Source organism: Lutzomyia longipalpis, chromosome 1, assembly GCF_024334085.1.
Source record: "Lutzomyia longipalpis isolate SR_M1_2022 chromosome 1, ASM2433408v1".
Classification (NCBI taxonomy): domain Eukaryota; kingdom Metazoa; phylum Arthropoda; class Insecta; order Diptera; family Psychodidae; genus Lutzomyia; species Lutzomyia longipalpis.
Window position 1 is genome coordinate 5,270,603 of NC_074707.1, and position 24,707 is coordinate 5,295,309.

Here is a 24,707-nt window from a genome sequence, read left to right on the forward strand (position 1 = left end):
CCTCCTCCAGAAAAATCCTGAAGAACTTGAACTTGAAAAAATTCATTGAAAACTCTTGAAAAATTCCACCCAAAAAAAACCTTTAGATTCAACAATCGAATCTCTCGGGGTATCGGAGTCCACAGTGTAGACCAAGTCCGGGGTCTAGTCCAAATTTAATTGGATCCCTCAACAGTGGAGACTCCAATCCGAGTGCACCATGCAGTCCGGCACCGTCCACAATGAGCAACAATGGGTAAGTGGAAATTAATTGATTGTACCTACATATTTTTTTTATCTTCTTAGCATGATAATTTATGCAAAAAAAACTATGTATAATAAATCCGCATAACTGGATATGCTAGTTTCCACCAACAACAGAAGCACATGTTGATTTTTCAAATCAACTACGATAGAGCAAGGCAAGAGCTCTTCATATTTATTCAAAAAATACTTTATATTGTTTACAACTAGTAATGTATTGGAATGAAGCAAGTTTTGCAAGCTCACGTTTCCGCGTACCAAACACTTGTTACAAGAAGAATTTTCAACTTGTTACAATTTTTTTTCTCAATAATTAAATAAGGTCAGTTGTGAAGGGTACTGAAGGGCAATGAATGTTGTTTATATCTCTGTTAGATAATTAATAACTAGACAATATTGATAGTTTGTTAATGAACCTGAAGGAATTTTTTTGCAAAAGAAAAAATTGAGAAGATTCAACTGAATGATGGATTAAAAAACATTTTTTAACATATTCTGTGCTGATAATACGCGGTAATTGATTATTTTACTCGAGACGTAAAAAAATAGTAAAAACAATCAAAGAAGTTTACACGGCTGGAAAAAGTGAAACAGTCTTAAAAATTATTTTTGGTTAAAATCGCTGAAATGATTAACGTGATTAACGAACAGAAATTTTAACAGAATCTTAAAAGTCAATATAACCGATTTTATGGGGGAAAATGATAGGATAAAAATCTAATTAAAATACTCAAAAACGCGAATCAGATAGTGGCGTAACCAGGGGTGAGTTTTGGGGGTCAAAACCCCCTCATCGTGACGCCAAAAAATGTATCCGTGATGCCAAAAATGTATCCGTGATGCCAAAAATGTATCCGTGACGCCAAAAAATGTATCCGAGACGCTAAAAATGTATCCGAGACGCTAAAAATGTATCCGTGACGCTAAAAATGTATCCGTGACGCCAAAAATGTATCCGTGACGCCTCAAATTGTATCCGTGACGCTAAAAATGCATCCGTGACGCCAAAAATGTATCCGTGACGCTAAAAATGTATCCGTGACGCTAAAAATGTATCCGTGATGCCAAAAATGTATCCGTGACGCTAAAAATGTATCCGTGACGCTAAAAATGTATCCGTGACGCTAAAAATGTATCCGTGACGCCAAAATTGTATCCGTGATGCCAAAAATGTATCCGTGACGCCTCAAATTGTATCCGTGACGCTAAAAATGTATCCGTGACGCCAAAAATGTATCCGTGATGCCAAAAATGTATCCGTGACGCCTCAAATTGTATCCGTGACGCTAAAAATGTATCCGTGATGCCAAAAATGTATCCGTGACGCTAAAAATGTATCCGTGACGCCAAAAATGTATCCGTGATGCATCCGTGACGCCAAAAAATGTATCCGTGACGCCTAAAAATGTATCCGTGATGCCAAAAATGTATCCGTGACGCTAAAAATGCATCCGTGACGCCAAAAAATGCATCCGTGACGCCAAAAAATGTATCCGTGATGCCAAAAATGTATCCGTGACGCTAAAAATGTATCCGTGACGCCAAAAATTGTATCCGTGACGCTAAAAAATGCATCCGTGACGCCAAAAAATGTATCCGTGATGCCAAAAATGTATCCGTGACGCTAAAAATGTATCCGTGACGCTAAAAATGTATCCGTGATGCCAAAAATGTATCCGTGACGCTAAAAATGTATCCGTGACGCCAAAAAATGCATCCGTGACGCCAAAAAATGTATCCGTGATGCCAAAAATGTATCCGTGACGCTAAAAATGTATCCGTGACGCCAAAAATGTATCCGTGATGCCAAAAATTGTATCCGTGACGCTAAAAATGCATCCGTGACGCCAAAAAATGTATCCGTGATGCCAAAAATGTATCCGTGACGCTAAAAATGTATCCGTGACGCTAAAAATGTATCCGTGATGCCAAAAATGTATCCGTGACGCTAAAAATGTATCCGTGACGCTAAAAATGTATCCGTGACGCTAAAAATGTATCCGTGATGCCAAAAATGTATCCGTGATGCCAAAAATTGTATCCGTGACGCTAAAAATGCATCCGTGACGCCAAAAAATGCATCCGTGACGCCAAAAAATGTATCCGTGATGCCAAAAATGTATCCGTGATGCCAAAAATGTATCCGTGACGCTAAAAATGTATCCGTGATGCCAAAAATGTATCCGTGACGCTAAAAATGTATCCGTGACGCTAAAAATGTATCCGTGACGCCAAAAATGTATCCGTGATGCCAAAAATTGTATCCGTGACGCTAAAAATGCATCCGTGACGCCAAAAAATGTATCCGTGATGCCAAAAATGTATCCGTGACGCTAAAAATGTATCCGTGACGCTAAAAATGTATCCGTGATGCTAAAAATGTATCCGTGACGCTAAAAATGTATCCGTGACGCCAAAAATGTATCCGTGATGCATCCGTGACGCCAAAAAATGTATCCGTGACGCCTAAAAATGTATCCGTGATGCCAAAAATGCATCCGTGACGCTAAAAATGCATCCGTGACGCCAAAAAATGCATCCGTGACGCCAAAAAATGTATCCGTGATGCCAAAAAATGTATCCGTGATGCCAAAAATGTATCCGTGACGCTAAAAATGTATCCGTGACGCCAAAAATGTATCCGTGATGCCAAAAATTGTATCCGTGACGCTAAAAATGCATCCGTGACGCCAAAAAATGTATCCGTGATGCCAAAAATGTATCCGTGACGCTAAAAATGTATCCGTGACGCTAAAAATGTATCCGTGATGCCAAAAATGTATCCGTGACGCTAAAAATGTATCCGTGACGCTAAAAATGTATCCGTGATGCCAAAAATGTATCCGTGACACTAAAAATGTATCCGTGACGCCTCAAATTGTATCCGTGACGCTAAAAATGCATCCGTGACGCCAAAAAATGTATCCGTGATGCCAAAAATGTATCCGTGACGCTAAAAATGTATCCGTGACGCTAAAAATGTATCCGTGACGCCAAAAATGTATCCGTGACTCCAAAAATGTATCCATGATGCTAAAAATGTATCCGTGACGCCTCAAATTGTATCCGTGACGCTAAAAATGCATCCGTGACGCCAAAAAATGTATCCGTAACGATCAAAATTGTATCCGTGACGCCTAAAAATGTATCCGTGATGCCAAAAATGTATCCGAGACGCTAAAAATGCATCCGTGACGCCTAAAAATGTATCCGCGACGATTCGAATGGGAGCTGGTGGTGCCATCTAACAATTGTGCAGCATGAAGACTTCATGTTGTCCCTCTATATAAATAAAAAAAAAAAAGGTTATACATGAAAAACTTAGGTCATGCATAAAAAAACTTAGGTCATGCATCCTAAAAAAATGTCATGCATAAAAAAAACTTAGGTCAAATATATAAAAGTTGGGCCATGCATCTAAAACAATAATGGCATGCTTACAAAGACCAATGTCATGCATAAAATTTTCATTCCCAAACTTAACTTCCCTTAAAAATTTCGTTCTGGCTACGCCCTCGTTAGTTGAAGATAATACGATGACATTATTCAATAAAATTTTCCATTTTCGCCGATGTTCTTTCTTTTTAAATAAAACAGTCAAATATCTTCCACCAAATGCTTAAGAAACAAATTGATTGTGTTAATTCATTCACAAATTTATTTGGTTTAAAAGACCATCAGTTTGACTGAAGTACTTCAGTGAAAGATATTTGACAGAATAATTGACAATTTCAACTGAATTTATGTCCCTCTTCTCCCTAAATTTATATGATTGAATTTATGAGGATTTATATAATTAAATAAATAAAAAAATAGAAAAGCTAGACTTTATAAATAAATAAAATATTTAAACTTAATGTTAGAAATTTCCATATAAAATTTTGCATAAGTAACCTGCAAATAGGATGAATGAATAAATAAATTTATTATTCCTTTTGATCCTCCTTTATATTTATATACATTATTAAGTATTACGTGGGCAAGCAAAAGGGCAGAAGTAATGTGAAAGAGAAATAAACTGTTGAGTACCAGCTGATAATATTTCGTAAAAGGGGCGAAGAGCTCGAGGAATATTTATAACAGACTAATTAAATTTCATTAATAATTTTTTTTTTCATAAGAAAAAAATTTGAGCCTGTGCGTAGAAGAAACTTTTTACTTGAGACGAAGAAAAATTTCAATTAAATTAATTACTTTTTTTTGCTGTTTTTGAATGTTTCCTCAACAGACAAGGATATGAACCATATAATCATTCAAGTGATATCTACTACGTTAATCAGCAAAACATCCAACAGCATTTTGAATCTTTTTCACTGGTGAGTAACATATTTTTGCATAAATTTTCTTTTCATTTTATTTTTCTATATTTTAAAGATTTGCATACAAATCTTTTTTGCTCAGAGAGCAGAGAGGATTTAGTAGAGAAAGTTTTACATTAAAAAAAAATATTAATTTAATTTTGACAAAATTTCGAGATTTCACGATTTATTTTTCCATATATTTCCGCTTCATTGTCTAATAAACTCTGACTTTAAAAAAAGGGGGTGGTAAGTTAAAAATAAATTTTCCATACTGTGACTCGTAAAAAGCCTTTATTTTAGTGAGAAAAAAATAATTATATAAATGAAGAAACTTTTTGATAAAAGAAAAAAAAACAAGAATAAATTGAGAAAATGCATTTTTTGTTTTGGTATATATTCTGTGTAAATAATAATAATAATAATATATAGCGCACCCAAGAATGACAAATTTATTGTCATTTACCCGTCTTATCATTATTTCGTTCGTTTTTTTCCTCTTTTTATTTTTATGTGAAAGTCAAGAAACATTAACCGACAAATCATATAAGAACATTATATTTTCTTGTAAATGTTTTGGCTATTATATCATACATAAATATGTATGTACCACAATGTTTTGAGAGGAGAGAAGGGAGAGTGAGAGAAAGAAAAAATCACATTTCCAACGACGTTTAAAAAAAAATAATGTTATTTTCCATTGAGAATTCATTACCCTCAGAGAATTGGTAGCAATCGTGATTTTTTTTGGTGTGTTCCCTCAACAATGTTTTTTTTTATGTGAGATACTTTTATCATCACACAGTGTGTTAAATCAACTGTGAATTAGTGTCAAATTTGCAATGTCCCATTGGGGTATAGGAGACGACACACAGAGATTATGTATATTCTCTTTTATGTATGTTTTCCTTCTTAGAAGAGAATATATTTTTGATGAGAATGTATTCCTTTTTTATTCGCCATTGATTTAAATATGGAGCGGATATTAAATTTGAAATTCTAAGAATTCTCCTCCTTGTTGGGCACATGATATGCGTCGCGCAAAGGGTGTGTGGGATGATTCCCTTTTGGCTTGCTCTCATGAGCAGAGGGTGGTTGATTAATATGAAATGGCTACTTTAGAAATTCGAACAAATTATTCATATTTTGCGTTTATTTTAATTAATTTTGTAACAATTTTAACGTGAAGTTTCAATTAAACTCTAGAGCTTTTTTTTTTGTTTTGAGGCAATATTGCAAATAAAAATAAATTAGAATAAAAATAAATATTAGAATCAAAATACTTCTTAAAATTTTGGGTAGATTCTGATAAAAATCTTTTCTTTTCTTTTCTAACAAAGTTTGTTGTAAGATTTTGACAGATGAAGATTTTAAATAGTTCTGTTGTCGTTTTATAAAAGAAAAACAAATAATTTGTTGTTCCAGAAAAGAACCAGATAGTACTTTAAAGAGCCCTAGAAAAGTAATTTTCTTTCTGAAATCGGTTTAAAGAAAAAAATAAAATGTCAAAATCTTATAAAATTTTTCTCAGAATACCAAAAATCTTATAACTGACGAATTGTAAGGGAAAAAAAGAAAAGATTTGTAAAAGAATCTTTCCCTTTCTTATAGATTTTCTTCTAGTAATATTTGTCTTTGATTCAGCCGTTTTTTTGTGTGATTAAAAAAGGGCGAGGATTCGTGTTAAACCATTTAATAAAATCGAAGATAACAGAACAATCTTTATCTATTATCTTAGATTTTATTTGAAAGTTTAGCTTCAATTCTTACACTATTTTAATTTTAAAATTACTAGAAGAACATCTAGAAGAAATTTTAAGAATCATTTGAAAGAATTTTAATAGGTAATCCAAAAATCTGCCATTTCATATTGAACAACCAAAAGAAGGAAAAAAATGTATAAAGATTTATTTTTTTGAAAGCTTTCTCGTGCATAGACGTATTTTCAATTAACGATACAGGGTGATGTAATTGCGACACATGGGTATGAAAATAAAATAACGTTTGTTTGGAGGGTGCTTTCTATGTAATACACGCTGTTATGTACATATTACATTATGTTTTTTTTTAACATAAATTGTAAGAGAAAATTAAGTTTTTCTTTTTAAAAGAGTTTTTTTTTCTTTTTTGATTGAAAATTGAAAGGTTCATCGACGCTTTGAGTGAATGTTTAACCTTTTTTTGACAATCAAAGATTTTTGAAGAGTCTTGAAGGGAATTGGGGCGGGGAGGGTGTTTCAAGAGCTATACAGAAAATCAGGATGAAGGTTAAGACGGACTCTAAAAATAAATTGACGAAAGATACGCACGTTTTGAGGGGTGCAGAACGAGGGAAAATTCAAAGTGAAAAATTGAATATCCTGTTGGGAAAAATCACACGGAGGGTTTTTCTTGCAAATTTTTACCTTGATTTTTCATACACGTGGAATTATTAAATTTGATTATCAATGCAAAAAAGAATTTGGGGTTGAAGAATAAATTTAATTTTTGTTATTACATATTTTGTTGTCTAGTGAGAGAGAGAGAGAGTAAAAGAAAATAAAAGAGCTTTTGCGCTGTGAGGAATTTTAGTGAAAATGTAATATTTGTCTATTTCTCTTTTGCTGCCACACACTTTAAATCAACGAAAAAACGGCCAAAAAGGACTGGGCTACCCTTGTACAAAGTTTAGTCGAAACTGGTTGTACGTGGACAGCTCAAGTACAGGTGGATATATAAATTTCTGATGAGAAAAAAAAACCAAAAAAAAGACAAATTCGTGAATGCAAAATCCAAAAATTAAAGATTAGATTTTTGATATATAAAAAAAGATTTTTATTGCGATTTTCTTCTAACTCTTTTTATATATAAGTTCTATATATAATTGCTCTTATATTCTTCTTATTTCTTTCGTATTTGAGATTTTTTAAAATTAAGAAATAACAACACAGACACACAAATTCAATATCTACGACAAAAAAAAATCTTCCAAAATTGACTTGAAAAGTGCAATGATGTGTTGAAAAAAAGTTAATGAGTTTTCTTGTATAATTATTTTTTGCATTGAATCGCCAATATGTTTATAAATATTATTATTATTATTTTAATTGAAGTGTTTTATGCTTTTTCTCACACATGTAAATTAAGTTTTTATACATATAAATATCATTTAGATGTTTGATGAAGAAAAACTATTTCATTTTCATTTATAAATTGAAGGTTAATCATATTCAGTTAACTACATTTTTATTTATTTACTTTTTTTTTCTTTTCCTTCATCTCTGCAAATACATGCACAAAGTTTTTTTTTCTTACATCTCTTTCGATAGAGCCTGTACAAGAAGATTTTATCCATAAATTGCTCGAATGGTTTTTATTTGAATTTCCTTTCATTTCCCCTTGTTAGTGTTTTCCCATTAGTTTTTAATTTACCTAAATATAAATATTTAATTCATTTTTTTTCTTAGTAAAGTTAGATGAGATTTTATTGTAAAAAAAAATAAATTTAAAGAGTTTGGTTTAGAAGGATCTTCATGATGATTTTCTTTTCAATCTTTCCGCAGGTTGACAATTCGGTGGCCGAATTTGTGCCCCATTCTCCAAATCCACAAACTTTCAATCAAGTAAGTTCTCTACTTATATGCAATCGAAGTTTATGAAATCACAAAGAAATATAATAAGAATTTGGATACAATAATATTGAGCAAGGAAATATTAAGAAATTCTTCCCAAGGGGCAAACCGATAATTTTTTTTAATTAACGTTTTAGGTTATAAACCATTAGACTTTTCCTCTAGCTTACTTATGACTTTATAAATCTTCTTAAGCATTTAAATGGAATATATTCCCTAGATCTCAAAACTATTTTTGTATAATTTGTCAGACTTATCGTTTTCGAAATACTCAATTCTCGGAAAATAACTAATTTCGACGCCTACAGGATGTCTTGGAAATGATCCTGACATTTTTTTTGCATATTCCGAGAGCAGGAACAATGCAAATTTTTTGTTTCTCGGAATTATCAAAAAAAACTTCTAGATGAAAAATTGATCTAAAAACGTAAAGAGGGAAAAATTCGCATCGTTTTTGCAAAATTTCCCTTTTTTTTCCCTTGATTTAATTAGAATTTGGAACGCGCCTGACAGAATTTTAAAAGAATCTTATCCAGGAATATTCGTGAAAATTTATCATTTTTTTTACTTAGAACACTGAACGCTGATCCTTAATATTTAAAAAAATTTCCTAAAAATACTTTTTTGTAGTGATACCAAACATTTATTAAAGATTCGTTATTCATTTTAACTCAAAATCTTTTGTATTGTAAAGCTCAAATTAATTCGCATTATTTCACAAATATTCCGGATATTTGTATAACTCGCGGTTGATTCTCAAGCCACTTGTTTGCCCCTTGATAATTTTCCCGAACAATGAAACCAATAAAGTGATGAAAATTGTATCGATTTGAACTTTAGGAAACTCATGATTTTTTTCTTCTCTTTCTTACCTTTACAACAAATTAAATGTAGTTTGATGACTCGACGTTTACGCACTTCAATGCGACAAATATGGGATCACTGAATCAACAGCAGACAACAAGTTTGTCTTCGAGTTTACCGAACAATCCTAGTATAGTAACGTCAATGAATTCAAATTCAAATGTTCACCCACTGAGCCCATCGTCGCCGCAACAGGCCCAAGCACAGGGGCAGTCGCAGCAGCAAGCAACAAGTCTCCAAACACCAAATACCCCAACAAGTATTCCGGAAATTGTATTTACAGGTGAGAAAATTTCAATTGTTTCTTTCCCCTTTTTGTTTCTCATTTTCATTTCATTCACAATTTGCTTGGAATAGTTGGGATTGATTTTTTTTTATTGAGCTTTGTTGGAAAAGAAAAATTCTGATTAGATCTGAGAATTAGATTTGCCGCATTTAAATAAAAAACAAATAATTGATTCTTAGTCTTTGCTTCATTACCCTAGTCAAGTTGCAAAGAACTTTCAACAAACTTTGATGCTTTGTTTTTTTTTATAAATTAATTTTATTCTTTCTTTTGCATTGAAGGGATCTTCTCAAATTTATATTCTTTAGAGAAGAACTTTTAGATATTTCTTATTGAATTTATTTAAAAGGAAAAAACCATCAAATTGAGCTCAAGAAAACTAAATTAAAAATGTGTGTGAAGGATAAAATAAAAAGCTTCCCTTCACAAAGGAATATGGAGTTTTGTGTGAATCCCACCAGCCTCAATGAAATTTCAAAAGCTTCATTTTTCTTTTTTGATTCTTCTTCATTGAATTTTCATCCTTAGTATGTAGTGTAAAGATAAAGAGAGAGAGGGAGAAAATTTATTGGTAATAATGTGATTTTCCTTTCCACCCCCTCACATTGCAGACTTTTCATCGGCGAGTTCGGAGTTTACAAAGGGTGAGTACGAAGGTATCATTGAAATTTTCTGAAATACGATATTTGTGTATTTTTACCTCTAAATTGTATTATCATAATTGAATTTTCTAATATTCAAGTTTCCTTCTCTTGCAATTTATATTTTCCTATTTTTACCCATCCACCCACACCATTCCCTCCCACCCTGTTGTTTTATTTTTCTTCCAATTCAATGAACTTTCTTTGGTGCAAGGTTTTTATTTTTATTTCTTTTAATACATTTATACAAAAAAATTGCTAATTTTGTAATATTTTTCCTTTTCTTTTGTAATTTATTTTTTTTTTAAAGTTAATAATATTATTTTTATATGTATTATTATGGTTAGAAGATATAAAAAGAAAGAAAGCTAAAGGAAGTAATATGACTTTCCACAAGAAATAGGTCTTCTGGAGAGATATCTGTACAATTAAAGTGTGTCTCTTAAGTGCGGATGATGATGGAATGCAGGATGTTCCGGATGCAAACATTTTCTCATTTAATTAACAATTTTATTTTTGGTAATCATTTTAATTTTCTTTTTTCTTTTTAATTATTTTTTTATATATAATTTTTCAATGCACTTTTCCTAAAGTAGAATTTTTTTTTAATCCAATCTATTGCTTTAGAATTGATATCTCATGCAGAAGAATGCTAAAAGAAATATGCATGGGATGTGATTCAATATAAAGCAGATATATATTAATTACTTTTCACCAAGGGGCATGTAACTGAAGCTTTCTTTAATACCCGCTGATTTAAACTTAGAATATTGGTCAATGTTGGGTCTTTTTCTTCAAATAATTCTGTTACTTTTTCAAACAATTCTTTTGCTTTATTTGAGAAGAATAAAAAAATTAAATTATCTTTAATTCTTTTTTGTCTGAGGATGTGTGTCACGATGCCTCCTTGTGGGGCGTTTTGATTCATCGCAAAAGTTTCTTTTCGACGAACTTGAAGTATTTGATCTTCTCGTTATTTGATGTCAAATCCATCTCGATGGGTTAAAGAGATTTTATTTTTAATGATAAAAATACTACATTGGCCACCGTGGCCACAAAAATCTTCCAATGGTTAAGGAGAAAATCGGGATTCGCATGATTTTACAGGGAATCACGAAAAGAATAAAGGAATCATTAAAAAAAGATTTTGCTATTTTATATTGCGATCAGCTAGTAAAATCCGGCGAAGATTTACCCAAAAATGTAAACAATGACGTCATAATTGTATTTTATTGGCCCTTTTAGTGCATGAAACTTTCATGCTAATCTTTCATCGATTATTCTTGACAAATTATTTTTATGTTTTAAAATATCAATTAAAAATTCAAATCAGAATAATTTCTTTAAAATATTCGGAATAACAATTTATTCGGGAATTAAACGTTCAGAAATTCAGCAGTTACACGCCCCTTGGTGATTTTTGTATTAAGAATGAAGTACAAAAAACTTATTTTGAGTGGAGCAATGGCAACATTTTGCTAACATATTTCCCATTTTCTTTTGTGCCTCCTAAATGGTTGATTTTCAAAGACCTATTCGGTGATCCACTGATGCCGCTTGAGTTGGAATTGGGGCCAATTGATGTTGCTGGCTTTCAAATGCTCACAAATCCAAGTGCAACAATCATTGCGGATCCAACTGAAGAAGAAAACTTTAGAACATCAGATTTGCATTAAAAGCAAAATGAAAAAGTGAAAAAAAAAAACAGAGAAATAAAATCACAGCGAGATATCCAAAAGAACACTAAATAGAACCATTGGAGACAGTGAGTGAAAGAGATAGGAGATAAAAATTCTTAAAGTGATATAGAGAGAAAGAAAAAAGAAAATGCGAAAAGAATGATAAAAAAAATTTCTCAAAAATGTAAAACATTGAGTAGCTATCAGTTATATAATTTTGTTCCTTAGTTTTTTCTTATTACGATCTTTTTTATTATTTTTTTTTAAACTTAGAAAGATGAAGAAATATTTTCTAAGGCAAAGACATTGCGTACGATGATGGGAGTTTTATCTTAATTAACTGTTATGAAGTATAAAGTATAAGTATATTAAAAGAAGGTAAGAAATATTGTGCAATTTTTATTATTAAAAAAAATGAAAAAAAAAATATAAATAAAAGTTTAAAAAAATTTTTTTTTTGGTTGTTATAGGTTTCTTAAAAAAATGTGTAAATTTAATAAGAAAAAGAAATAAAAATAGTATAACTATTTTTTGTACTATGTAAGTATATAAAAAACCCTGTAGTTTTTAACATATCTTGGTTTAATTATCTATTTTAAGTTTCTTTCTAAATAGATTTATGACCACTTCATTAATGGAGATAATATAGAAGTATAAATTGCTGAAAAAAAAGAAGAAAAAACGTGTTTTCTGGGTAATAAAATAGTCCGGATTTTCCCAATTTTTCTCAACAAAAAGATAGAAAAAAAAAACATTCTGAAATATACTTTTTGAACTCTTAACAAGAGTGCCATATCAAAGAACTTTTTTGACTTTTTGAATTTCAAAAAAAAACCCTTTAAAACCAAAATGCACACATTTTAATGAAAAAAATAGTATAAACTTGATGCACACAAATTCCCGTAAATGTTTAAAAAAAAATTAAATGAAAATATTACAAAAAAATGAATCCTTTTTAATAATCTTGTCGTGTGAAAACAATAATTCTGTCTTATTACACTTTCTAAAACAAAGAGAAAAAAACAAATGAGAAATTTTAAGAGAAAACAAATCGTTCCCTCCCCTCCTTCTTCAATACAACAAAACAATTTAATAAATGTAATAAAAAATCATTCGTATTGTTGCAAAAAAATATCTATATAATCAATCTCCATTTTGAGCAAAAGAACTTCTTTTTCCCAAAAAGAAAACAATTTTTTTATGAGAAAACAAAAATATATTTCCAATCTCTTTAATTTTTCTTTACAAAACTGAAATTATTGTGCATGTAATTGTGAAGAGAGATTCCTTTTTGGAAGTTTTTTGGATCTTTACTTTTTTTCTTTAAACAAAAAATATTTAAAAAAAAATTCAAAATGAGAAAATTGTGGAATCTTGTATAGAAAAAAATCATTGTAATGTGCGACCAATTTAAAGACTGAATTTAATGAAATTCGAAAAAGTTTTCAACAACAATTTTGTAGAATTCATTCGTGTGTAGTGGCTTCATCATTGCGCCTCACCCCTCGCTAAAAAAAACAAAAAAAAAAGAAAATAAGCGTGGCGGTTAACAAGTCTTCACAATTACATCTGATAAAATGATAAAACTCTATCATTTTCTCTCAAAACACTTCGTTCTCGCACCAATGTTTGTTAACACGAAATTCCCATTATTTCGTGACTTCTCTATAACCCTTCAATTGCAATAAACATGACCATTTTCTTTTTTTTATTTTCTAACTAATTAAATATTTTTTTCTTCTAATAATTTTCTTTCTATTCTCCTTCAATAGAGCACATTGTTGTTATCTAAATGTTCTGTTTGTTCAAGAACACTACATAAAAGCTGTTAAAAAATTCATATTAAAAAGAATTTAAAAGAAAAAAAAAACATTTTACCGAAATTACTAAAAAAAAATGTTAGTGTATATTTACAAGAAAAAAAAACAAAAAATATAATGAAGTTATGGAATTCTATATTAAGAAAAAAACTATATAGATGAGGTGTTTGTTCAGATAAAAAAAATGTGCGCTACCCGGAAAAGTGAAAAAAAGCAACAAAAAATGTAAAATTAAGACCCCTACTCTCTACAAAAAAAATACTATGCATGTGAATAAACATATTTAAAAAAATCGATCAATCGTAAATGGTTAAATGAAAAAAACTTAATGAAAAAAATCATAAACATTCTCTATGCCAACGGTGTACATTTTCATAAATATATAGAGAATATAATATTATATATTTGTTTATAGATATCATCGAGATTTTTCAGTCGTACAGAAAACGAAGGATTTGTATCATTCTTCTCTTTTTATTTAATTGAAATTATTCATTAGTTAAAATACTTTATTTTATTTTTTAAAGGAAGATTTTATGCTGAGAAGGGCTCAGAACTATTAATTCGAATAAACAAATTAACGATCATAACAGAATTCGAAACACTTCACGAATTATTTTTTAAATTTACATTTAAATAAATAAGAAGAAGAATCTGTGCTGCAAAGAAGTGCTCTAATTGGCTAAAAAAATTGGGGTAATGTGTTCTAATTGGCTATCGATATAGCTTTCGGGGTAGAACATCTGTGAGCAAAGTTAATTTGAACAGAATTTAGAATATTCTCGTTAAAGAATTTAAAAAAAAAAAAGAAATAGGAAATTATTAAAAATAAGCTTATACTTTCTTTATTTCAGTCGAACGTCATTTAGGACACCAAAAATGTCCTAAAAATCATGTTAAAAGGCCTAAGAATTTGTTTTTTAAACCTTCAGAACATTATTAAATAATTTTTTAATAGATATTGCCATTTTTTAAAATTCTTATTTAACCTGAATTATTTATTTGAAATTTTCAATGCTTTGAACAGTTCTTTGGTTCTTCATAAAAAGAAAAAATATTAAGTTTTAATGTCCTGAGGAAGATCTAGTAGAATGTGGAGACGTCAGTGACGTCAGCCAAAGCTTTAAAATTGACAGAAGAGAGCGGGGAAATTTTAAATAAAAAAAAAAGATCTAATTTCATTTCTTTTTCTTTTCAAAACTAATGTTGGTCATTTTTTTTAAAACCTTTTAGAACACTTAAAACTTTTTTAATTACTTCAAATTGTCCTTGATTTCTTTACATAAAAAAAAGAAAAGAATGATACAAATTCCTCTTAGATCTCGGTAACAGTGCTAAATACCTACCATTCACGTATAAAGGTAATGTTCTCAGTAAAAAAAAAAGAATCAATATAAGAATACTTCTTTTCTCACCCCCTTTTTTGGTTTAGGTTTTAAACTAAAAAATAACAAAACATTAAAGAAAAATTTTAAAAAACTTTAAACAAGGGAATTTGAAAAATAAAAGAGAAAATCGTGTATAAAAAATATTCTTATATTTAGTGCATTCGCAATTCGGCCAAAATGACATAATATATATTTTACATGAAGAAAGAAAAAGGAAAAAAAATATGAGAAATAACTTTAGCGAGGAAAAAAAAGAACTTTATAATGTATTTGAGAAAAATACCACTGATTTATATTAAATTGTACATTTAATACGTTTTTTATAAAATCAATTACTTAGTGTATCGTACATGTAAAGAAATGAAACTTAAATCTTAACAAAAAAAAAGAAGGAGAAAAAAATGAGAAGAATGCGTCAAAAATCCAAAATTATGCAAAGAGACCCCTCTAAGCAGAAGAAAATTTAACCCTTTTACTTGCCCTTTTGTGTTTTCTTTCTTCAACAAATTTTTATTTGATTAAAAAAATATTCTTTTACACTGAAGAAATTCAAAAAAAAAAAGAAACATAAAGGACACACAAAATGAAGCACAAGAAATTATATAGCCAGAATGGAGTCAATTAAACGATGAAGTAGCTAAATTTTAAAGAAAGAAAAAAACCAACATAGAAATTTTCATTTATTTTTCGGTAAAAAAAATCTGCGAATTAGAAAGGTTAGAGGAAAAGAAAACTTTCGAAAAAAAATCCTTTTGATACTTAAAATTAATTCGAATAGATAATTTTTTTAAGGAAAAAAAAGGTATGATGAGGTATTTAAAAAAAAAGGTTTAGTAGTAGTTTATATTAAAAGAAAAATTTTGAAAATCTTCAATTTTTCAATGCATTCATTAATTATTATTAAAAACAAATTGGTACGCAATTATTAAAAAGAAAATTAATTCATTCTTTTCCTTTTCAAAATACGTGCGCACAAATTGCTTTCATACATTACAAAAACAACAACAAAAAAACTTACAAGTGAATGAGACGATTTTATGAAGAAAATAAAACTATAAAATGAAGTGTTGAAGAAAAATTTTAAAAGTTTACTTATACATAAATATTATTAATGAAAAAAATCATAAAGATAAGAAAATTCAATCTGAATGTATGAGTTGTTGTCATATTTTGTAAATAAATCAAATTTTAACGATATTCAAACGAGGCTTTTATTTTTCATTCATTTTTTTTTTTCGTTTTAATATTTTTTAGATGCTCTATTTGGAGCCATTTTGGATTTTTTTTACAAAAATTTGTAAAACTTAAGATACATTTGGCAAATGGATTAACATAAATCTGAAATCTGTGAAGAATTCTTTTATTTAGATATAATAGAGAGATATTTTTTGAGATATTTTTTACAAGAAAATATCGAAAAAAATCATAATTTTTTTTTTTTTTTTATTTTAAAGCTTTACGGCCCCAGCCTTTTCAAGCCACAAGGCCTAAAAAAAAATCATAAATTGAATTTGAAAAGAAAACAAACAAAGCTAACCTAAAAAAAAGCCAAAAAAGCGCGCAAACTGTCACAGCGTAAAGCGCCAAAACCGCCAAAATGGTCAAAATATACGCACCTTGCCGACGGAATCGCCACCTGCCGGATTCGCGCAGAAAGTGGTTAGAAGTATTGGATTGTTGGTGTTTTTTCATGGACGCGATTTTGCGGGCGAAAATACGGAGAATCTGCAACAGCTGCGTGCGATCCTGCTAGCATAAACTCAGGTACTCAATCGGATGCGCTGGATCGAAAAGAAATTCCGCAACTTCCACAACAGATAGCCAGGTATTTTGCATGTTTTCTTTCCGGCTCCTGTGCCACCATTTGGTTTGTTTGCTTTTCATACGCACTTGCCGTATTTTTTGCACGTACCTCCCGGAAATCCCAATTAGCCACAATATCTGTACTTTCTGTACCTTCTGCAATATCCTGCTTAGCTGTTGGAACAATAAATAGGATGCGGGATGGGGTATTTTGGGCAAAATTGAGGTAAATTGGCTTACAAAAGAAGTTGAGGTTAAGCTGCAGAAGAACGCACTTTTCTGTCCAATTTGACTTCCAATTGGTATTTTGAGGCCATAAATCAATACCTTCAGGCCCTTTAACACCATAAATAGCATTATTTGCTTCTGGCGTTCACCCGGAAAAGCTGCAAAAAAGATGATGTCATATTCTTTCGGCGTTTGCAACTTTCCAGCCTCCAGTCGTGGAATTTTCTCTTCCACTGGAGCCATTCTCCTTTTCCAGGGGTGGTTAACCCTTTTTGGGGCAATTAAAGGGCCTTAAAATGAACCTTTGGGGCAGTATCGTGAGCAAGATTGATTTTTCTTTCGGGAAGAATTGAATTTGGGAGCATCTTTAGGAGAAGATGATCTTCAGAGGGAAGAATGAGAAGCGATGATCAAGTTCAAGGATTCACAGCTATTGTTATTCTCTCGCAAGGTGATCGTAGTAGATCTTGTGGTGTTTTGTCTCAAATTTTACCTTTACCTGTATACGGTCTTCATTATTTGTGTTTTTGAATATCCTTTGGACCTGGAGGAAGTAGTTGAGAGTTTTGAGATCTTCTGCCAGGTGTCTGATTCCTGCTTAATTAACCTCTAGGCCGCCAAGCGGGGTCGTTGAATGACCCCAGCCCTATATTTCGTGTTATAACTTAATAAATATAAAAGATACCATTCCCATCTTTTGGAAATAAGTTCTTTGGTTATCTGAGGAGGTTGTGTAAAAATTTCAGCTCAATCCGTCCACCACAAGAAAAGTTATTAAGGAAAATGTAGAAGAAGGGAATTCAAAAATTTGTGTAACGGCCATGCTGCGGAAAATTTCTTAGAATGAAGTTAGTCACATCATAAATCATATGGTTGAAGGGGGTTGAAGGGTTGTGTTTACTTTTTCACTTTACCATCTCAGTGTCAGAATTATCGCGAATAAGTAACATAAACAACATAAAACATAATTAGAAGCATATAAATGTGCAAAACAATAAAGAATATTCGAGAAATATTGCCATTTATCACGGTGCGGGAAGTGAGGGGAATGTGGGGAAGTAGTGAAAAAAAAATAGCAGTTGCGGTCAACTTCGTGGCAAATTTCTCACAAAGAAAGTGTGAAAAATGAGTGAAAAATGTTTTTCCCTAATATCTTCTTCTGCGTGTTTCCGGGTGGCGAATTTGTGATGCAAGTGGCAAGAGGACTATATAAGGAGTCTAAAGGTAGTGACCCGACAGTTCCCGGTTGTATGGTTTATGAGAAAATCGACTTCCTTCTTGGGGTCGTTCAACGACCCCACCTTGGCGCTCTAAGGAAGCTCCAAGGTCTTGGCGGCCAGCAGGTTAACTTAATTGGAAAAGATGGAATTCTTTATTTTAATCTTAAAGTTTTTATGTTTTATCCATGTTTCTGATATAAGACTCAATTAATTTAAGATGGAGATATTATTAACTAAGGCTTTTAAGGCTTTTCATTTAAAAATATTCTTTAAATTATTTATAAAGCTTAAAATATTTTTTAATTAAATCAGAGTGATAAAACAGTTTGTTTTTTTTTTTAATTCATTGACTTTGTTAATTTTAAGATTTAGGCCTGATCTGGACTGACGTTAAGAACAAGGCAAAGATTTAAGTTTGAATAGAAATTCAATAAAAAAACGAATTCTAGATCAGTTTCAAACGAACTAGATTATGTATTAACGTTATATCCATGCAATCTTAATAAATTTCTTTTAAATAGTAATTCTATTACAGAATTAGGTTTGCATTTGCATGGGAATCAAACAATGACTTTAATCCTTTTCTAAAAAATTATTCCCCTTCTTCAGGTCTGTAAAGTAATTTACACAATAAAGAATATTTTTTTTAGAATTTTGATTTTTTTTTTTTTTGAAATACAAACTTGTCTAAACATCAAAAACGTCTTAATTAATTTTGAAGAACTTTCTTAATGAAAATAAATAAAAATCGACATAAAAGGTATGTGTGGATTTAAATTACTTGATAATAAAATTCAATTAAAACCTTTTTCTTATGTTTTATGAAAATTAGAGCTTTTTCTTAATTTTATTCCTATCGTGATTTTCTGCAAGACTTTTCAGGGTTAGGAATATTTTCTTGCTGGTTGATCTAGATTTTATTCTAAACTCGAATACCTGGCTTTTCTGTTGCTAGATCTCATAGAACAGCTTGATTCTTTCAGTTTTATTGTCCATATTATTTGTATAAAACATATTTTAAGAATATTCTAATAGATTAGCTTTCGAATTTTAATTTCTATTACTGGGTGAAATTCACTAATTAGCCGAAAGTTAAGATTTATTAAGTCAGGCTAAATCAAGCTAAATGCATATTGTTTGAAAACTTTTTCTGATCGTCTTCGGGCATAGAAATTCGTAAAAATCTTTTTAAAAAATTATGCATTTAGCCCAATTCAGCCTAACTTAAGAAATCTTAAATTTCGCTTAAGAATACTTAAAAAATCTTGAGAAAATAATAAAAAAAAATCTTTAGAAACTCTAAAAAATTTTAGGAATACTTTTAAAAAATCTTAAGACTCTCAGATGAATTTCACCCACTGTCTTACCTAATCTGCATGATTCCTGTAGCTCCATTTAGTTAGTTCCGCTTAAGCTTTCCCAGTATCGAAAATTAGAATTTTATCAAAACTATAGATAGATAAGCAATCTTACGGACTTTTTTTTCGCTAAAATATTTAGTTTTAGCGATGGTGGACAACCAGTGGGAGGAAAATAGGAATACGACTTCACTGTGTGATGTCAATGTGAGTAAATTAGTAAATTAGTATTTTTGTTTTCTCTGCCAAAGTACGTTTATCGATGCAAATAAAATAAAATAATTACAGACGGAGGATCTCCTTTTGGTTGGTGGTTTGAACAGCCAGGAGACATTTCATTGCGTAAGTGAACAATGTGGAAATATCTACGAAAATTTCCACTCGACTGGAGAATATTTTCAGATTGATAGCATTTTGAGGGGAACTGATAGTCAGGAAATTGCCACATTATCCCAGATTATGGATCAAAATGATGGGCAGCATCTTCCTCTTAATGCTGACTTGGCTGCTATAGCCTACAACGATGTGAAGCCTGAGCCAGAGGTTAATTTTCTCGTTTTTAACGTGATTTTGGGCTTTTTTTTTAAATTCCAATTTGATTTGCTTCTCTTCAAAGCATTGGGATCAGTTCCCTACACTCAACGATGTGTCCGGGGATAGTGGCTTTGAGGTGTTCGTACCAACGTCAAAGAACAACTCCACTTCGACTTATTCAGCGGAACTGAACAAAATTTTCATTAAGCCCAGTTCATTGCTGAAGCTTGATGTTCTTTACAATACCAAGCTCTACGGGAAGATGTTCCTGCGGACAATGATGGTCTACCCGGATTGTCAGTACGAACCCGTTGTTCGCTGTAATAATCACAAAGTCCAAAATGGCAAAGTTGAGAGTAAGAGTTAAAGAATCTTTTCTTTTTTTTGGGAAGTTCTCGTCAAGGGATTTATCGTTTCTTTCTTTTTATTATTTCCTGTGGTCCCAGCACCTGGACAGGAGTGTCATGTTATCAAGTGTCCGCATGACAATGTAACGTATGTTGGTGCGGAAAATGGTAAAAAGTTCCGCGATCGTCTTGCATTGATCTTCCCGCTGACACCGCAGCAAAAATGTGAGAATAATGATAAAGTTTTGGCATCTGTTGATATGCTGTTCGTGTGTCAGAATTCCTGTCCATCTGGCATGAATCGCAGGGCGACTGTTTTGTTCCTCACACTTGAGGATGAACGGTGAGTGTATCTCGTGATATTCGCTGTAAGAGAGAACATGAAAGAAATAACGACGTTTCGTTGAATCTCCTCCCAGAGGCAACATGTATGGTCAAAAGACCATAAACTTGAAGATTTGCACAGTGCCACGAAGGGATAAGGATAAAGAGGAATCCCTTCCGGAGAAGAAGAAGCGCAAATCTTCAACACCATCAACCCCATCGAGCAGCAAGAAGGTTTGCCGTACTGTTCCGGAGAGTGCAGCAGCAGCCTTCAATGGGCAAGTAAAGAGTGAGCATCACGACGTGGAGGAAACATTGCCGACAAATCAGGTTCAATGTGAGAGAGTTTCCAGTGCAGAATCTCTCACATCTGGCATTGCCTGCAAGATTATTATGCCAGATTGTGAATCAATGTGCAATGTTCTTCATTTTGCACGCAATGAATTAGCAGGGAAGATGGTGGATGATCCCGATAATGCACCGCGTTACGGGAAGTTCATGAAGAATATCAAGAAATTGCAGCGTGAGTATTTTTTCTGTTTAATTTTGGTTTCTTTTTGGGGGAAAGGAGTCTATTAAGGCATCAAATAAAGATAAGAAATCACCAAAGAAACTCCTCATTTTCCGCTGTTATCATAAAGATAAAAGCATGCAAAGATTACCCATAGAATGTTAAAAAGAATGATCGATGACGCCCATTTTGTGCCTTTGTTTCAAAACATTTCAAACAATGTTTCATAGCAAAAAGAATCATCGAAGAAACATTAAAGTGCTTGAATAGCCTCTTTTCTGTGTTCCTAATTTTGCTTTAAAATAAATTATAATTTTATGAAAATTTGATTCAAAGAAATAGTATAAAAGATTTTTTAAAAATTTATTGGGAGAGATTTTTAGTAAGAAGAAAGGAAGTTATGCTCAAACGGCTCAAACTGAATTTCTAACTTCCTTTTGTAGCACCCGACTCACTATCCAGCGAATATTAACCTAGCTCATAGAGTGAGTACCCTTAGATTGGCGGTAACTGTAACGGCTGCCCTTCCCTTGGCAACGGCTTCTGCCCCCAGGTTACAAACCCTCAAATAGGTGAGAGAGAATACGAGAATACTCAAGAGAATGTAGGAGAGCACTGAGAAAGTAATTAGATGAGAGAGTAGCAAAGAGTGCTGATGAGTGTAGAGAGAGTTAGTCGGAGCTCAGCCTTGTGCGGGGATGGCTGCTAGCTCAAAGTGCTCTGCAGTTTAGTTTCGAGGACGAGGGTGGAGGTTACTGGGGGAGTTGACTAGAGCCTCTTGTGGTGCCCCCCCTATTCAGGGCGCCACACTTTTATTCCTCATTTTCCCAAAAAATGTATGAAACATATGTGTCAGTGTTTCAATCGATGACGTTTCTTAGTTTTTAAGATTAATGATCATCACTTGAAGCACTGAAGCATATAATATGTTTCAAATAAAAAGTAATTAAAATAGGGGTGTGGCTTATATTTTTTAGACAAATATTTATTGATTTTCCCTAATTGAAAACTCTATAGAAAAATTTTTTTTCTTGAATAAAATAAATTAATAAGGAAAATATTTTATTAGGAATTTTAAAAATTATGAATTAAATTAAAATTTATTGAATAATTCTATTAAAGAATAAAAAAAAAAATACTTTTTAATTACTTCCCATAAACATTCTTTTAATACAGCTTATTGATTTATTTTTTGCAGAATCTCTTCCTCCGGGCAATGAGCATAATAACTAAAACTGCCATCTATCAACATAGAAACTTAAGATAAAACTTTAAACTATTTTTTTTTACAAATGGGCACTACTGACAATTTTTATTTATATTATATGTAGTTATTTTCAGCTACTGACAAGGTTCCCTTTATTATAACTACTTAAGCATCTTTGTAAAGTACCTTCGTATTGAAGGTACTTTTATAAATAGATTGACAACAAGAACAAGAAAATAAATACAAAAGTATTGCTAATGAATTATAAAAGAAAATCATTAAAGAATGAGCAAAAGTGACGGAATGCGAATGAATTCATTGAGAGATTTATTCTACATTTACATCAAAGTTTCTGTATTAAAGTTAAAGAATTAATTATTATTACAATATTATTTTAAATTGTAAGACAATCAGTAGTGCCCCCAACATGATGATGAGCTGTGGAACGCAATGTTTTTTTTGCAAATATTTTTCTTATTTTTTGTCGTACATTGTGATTTATCTATTGATAAGATACAATCAGATGTACTTTTTTTTGTAATTAGTTTTAAGTGAAGCAAAGTGAGGTTGTCGTTGGGAGTGAGAAAACATTATCTTCTCACTTTACTTAATGATTCTTTTGATGATGATGATGATGATTTGTGAAGACATTTGGGTGGAAAATCTCGTTGGAAGAAAATATTTTTCATTCAAAATTTTCATTTTTGATTGAAAAAAATTCCAAAGAAGTACAAAAAAGAATTTCTTTAAACTAAAAGGAAGTTCTCAGGAGAATTATTGTAAAATAATTTGTAAAATATCAAAAAGAAATTCAAAGAGAAATTGAAAAAAAAAGTCACAAAACATTTCCAACAAGAATAAATGAGTGGAGATAGATGGAATGCGGGATTTTGGTGCCACCCAATGTTTTTTGTGTTTAAAATAAAGTTATTTTATTAAGTTTCATAAAGACATTATTGCAAAAAAGTATGAAAAGAAGAAATATATCTTTATACATAACAAGAGAAATGATGAATGGAATTTGTCTTCATGACCCTGTCCTCGTTGCCTTCTTTTGCATCCATAAACCACATCTTTTGAGAGATGCTCTCAAGTGCATCTCTTCCCGAAGAGAATACGCGTGCTGCTGCCTGAGGGGGTGGGGAGGAGAGGGGAAGTACATCTTGAGTCCAATGCCAAGATTTTCAAGTGTCCAACCTTCTACATATTACAATGTTATGTGCAGAAAGTGTCAAGATTGGGGATTTTATTGCCTCAACAAGAGCACTTGAAGCTCACACATTTTGCCCCCGCCAGAATGGCGTACTCCTCATGATCTCTCAATGATCGTGACCCTCTCCATGGTTCGCCCTTTTTGTCTCCACATCGCCGACAAATTTGAAGTACGCCCCATGAGATGATTTCGTAGGCCAAAGAAATATTATTAAATGAAAAAAAAAAGGTCAGTGTCGTCTGAGAGACAAAAATTATTGTTCCATTAGCAAGTCCGTAAAGTTTTGTTTCTTTTCATGCCTTACTTTCAATTGCTCCCCGCACCTATGTAAAAAAAATGTACTGGTAAGCTGACCAAGCTTACGAGAGCTGTGTTTCTTTCAGTGTACCAATTTTGTGAGAGCAAACTATAACGCAAATTAATTTAAATACTCGCAAAGTCGAGAAAAGTTGAAAAGTCATCCCCCAAGGAATCTTTAAAACGCCATATCTCGGGAACGGCTCCATAGATTTTCGAGTTTGAGCTATCGTTGGAAAGGTCATCACCTCAACTATAACATATTAAAATATGAAGTAAATCGATAATGGAATTTTCGAAATATTCGAGTTCGAAATTTTCGAAAATTTTGATTTTGACTGTAGCGCCTCTCGCGGTCATTTCTCGAAGTTGCAATGTTCTAGACATTTGTAGGGTTTCACGAAACCTTTCATTTGCGCTTGAGTTGATCAAGATCGGATTTGTAGAACCCGAGATAAGACATGTCAAAGTTTGAACTCAATATTTTCAAATTGGCGACATAAGTTTTTTTAATTTTTTTTTATAAATAGATGTTATAGTAAGCTATAATATATCAAAAAATGAAGCAAATCGATAATGGCGCTTTCGAGATATTCATCGAAAACTCATCTAAAATTTTGTTTTTGATTTTTGGCCTCCTAGCGGTCACTTTTGAAACTTCGGATGTTCTAGAAAGTTGTAGGGTTTGTTGAGATCTTTCATTTGACCCCGGGTTGATCAAAATCGGTCAAGCCGTTTTCGAGGTATGGTCGATTTTCGATGAAAAATTGTGGCGGCCATATTGGCTAAACAGCTTGACCGATTTTCTAAAATGATGTATCGTTGGAAAGGTCTT

At 31.6% G+C, this 24,707-nt stretch overlaps 3 protein-coding genes across 12 annotated transcripts in view; 2 read left to right on the forward strand and 1 right to left on the reverse strand.

Moving 5' to 3' along the window:
* The window catches only part of LOC129786658 (CREB-regulated transcription coactivator 1), a 46,938-nt gene extending 30,905 nt beyond the window's left edge, over window positions 1-16,033 (forward strand). For 2 of the 8 annotated variants that reach the window (XM_055821808.1, XM_055821810.1), the window contains 6 exons: window positions 87-235; window positions 4,472-4,559; window positions 8,084-8,143; window positions 9,047-9,299; window positions 9,914-9,958; window positions 11,474-16,033. In XM_055821808.1, coding sequence (XP_055677783.1) covers window positions 87-235; window positions 4,472-4,559; window positions 8,084-8,143; window positions 9,047-9,299; window positions 9,914-9,958; window positions 11,474-11,619 — 741 coding nt within the window. In that variant the 3' untranslated portion in view covers window positions 11,620-16,033. Of the gene's footprint in view, window positions 1-86; window positions 236-4,471; window positions 4,560-8,083; window positions 8,144-9,046; window positions 9,300-9,913; window positions 9,959-10,340; window positions 10,463-11,473 lie in introns of all 8 variants that reach the window. The other 6 variants (XM_055821809.1, XM_055821811.1, XR_008750150.1 and 3 more) reach the window with 5 other exon arrangements.
* The window catches only part of LOC129786719 (glutamate-rich protein 2), an 871,459-nt gene that overhangs the window by 424,651 nt on the left and 422,101 nt on the right, over window positions 1-24,707 (reverse strand). The gene's annotated exons all lie outside the window — the stretch shown is intronic.
* On the forward strand, window positions 16,448-23,364 carry LOC129786677 (cellular tumor antigen p53). Of its 3 annotated transcripts, none has more exons than XM_055821848.1 (8): window positions 16,448-16,655; window positions 19,582-19,646; window positions 19,728-19,781; window positions 19,842-19,982; window positions 20,056-20,329; window positions 20,420-20,663; window positions 20,740-21,167; window positions 22,354-23,364. In XM_055821848.1, exons 2-8 carry the CDS (start codon window positions 19,590-19,592, stop codon window positions 22,386-22,388), a joined length of 1,233 nt encoding a protein of 410 aa, XP_055677823.1. In that variant the 5' UTR covers window positions 16,448-16,655; window positions 19,582-19,589; the 3' UTR covers window positions 22,389-23,364. The 3 variants fall into 3 exon arrangements, with proteins under 3 accessions (XP_055677823.1, XP_055677825.1, XP_055677824.1); XM_055821850.1 differs by having other exon boundaries at window positions 16,478-16,655; window positions 19,896-19,982; XM_055821849.1 differs by having other exon boundaries at window positions 16,485-16,594.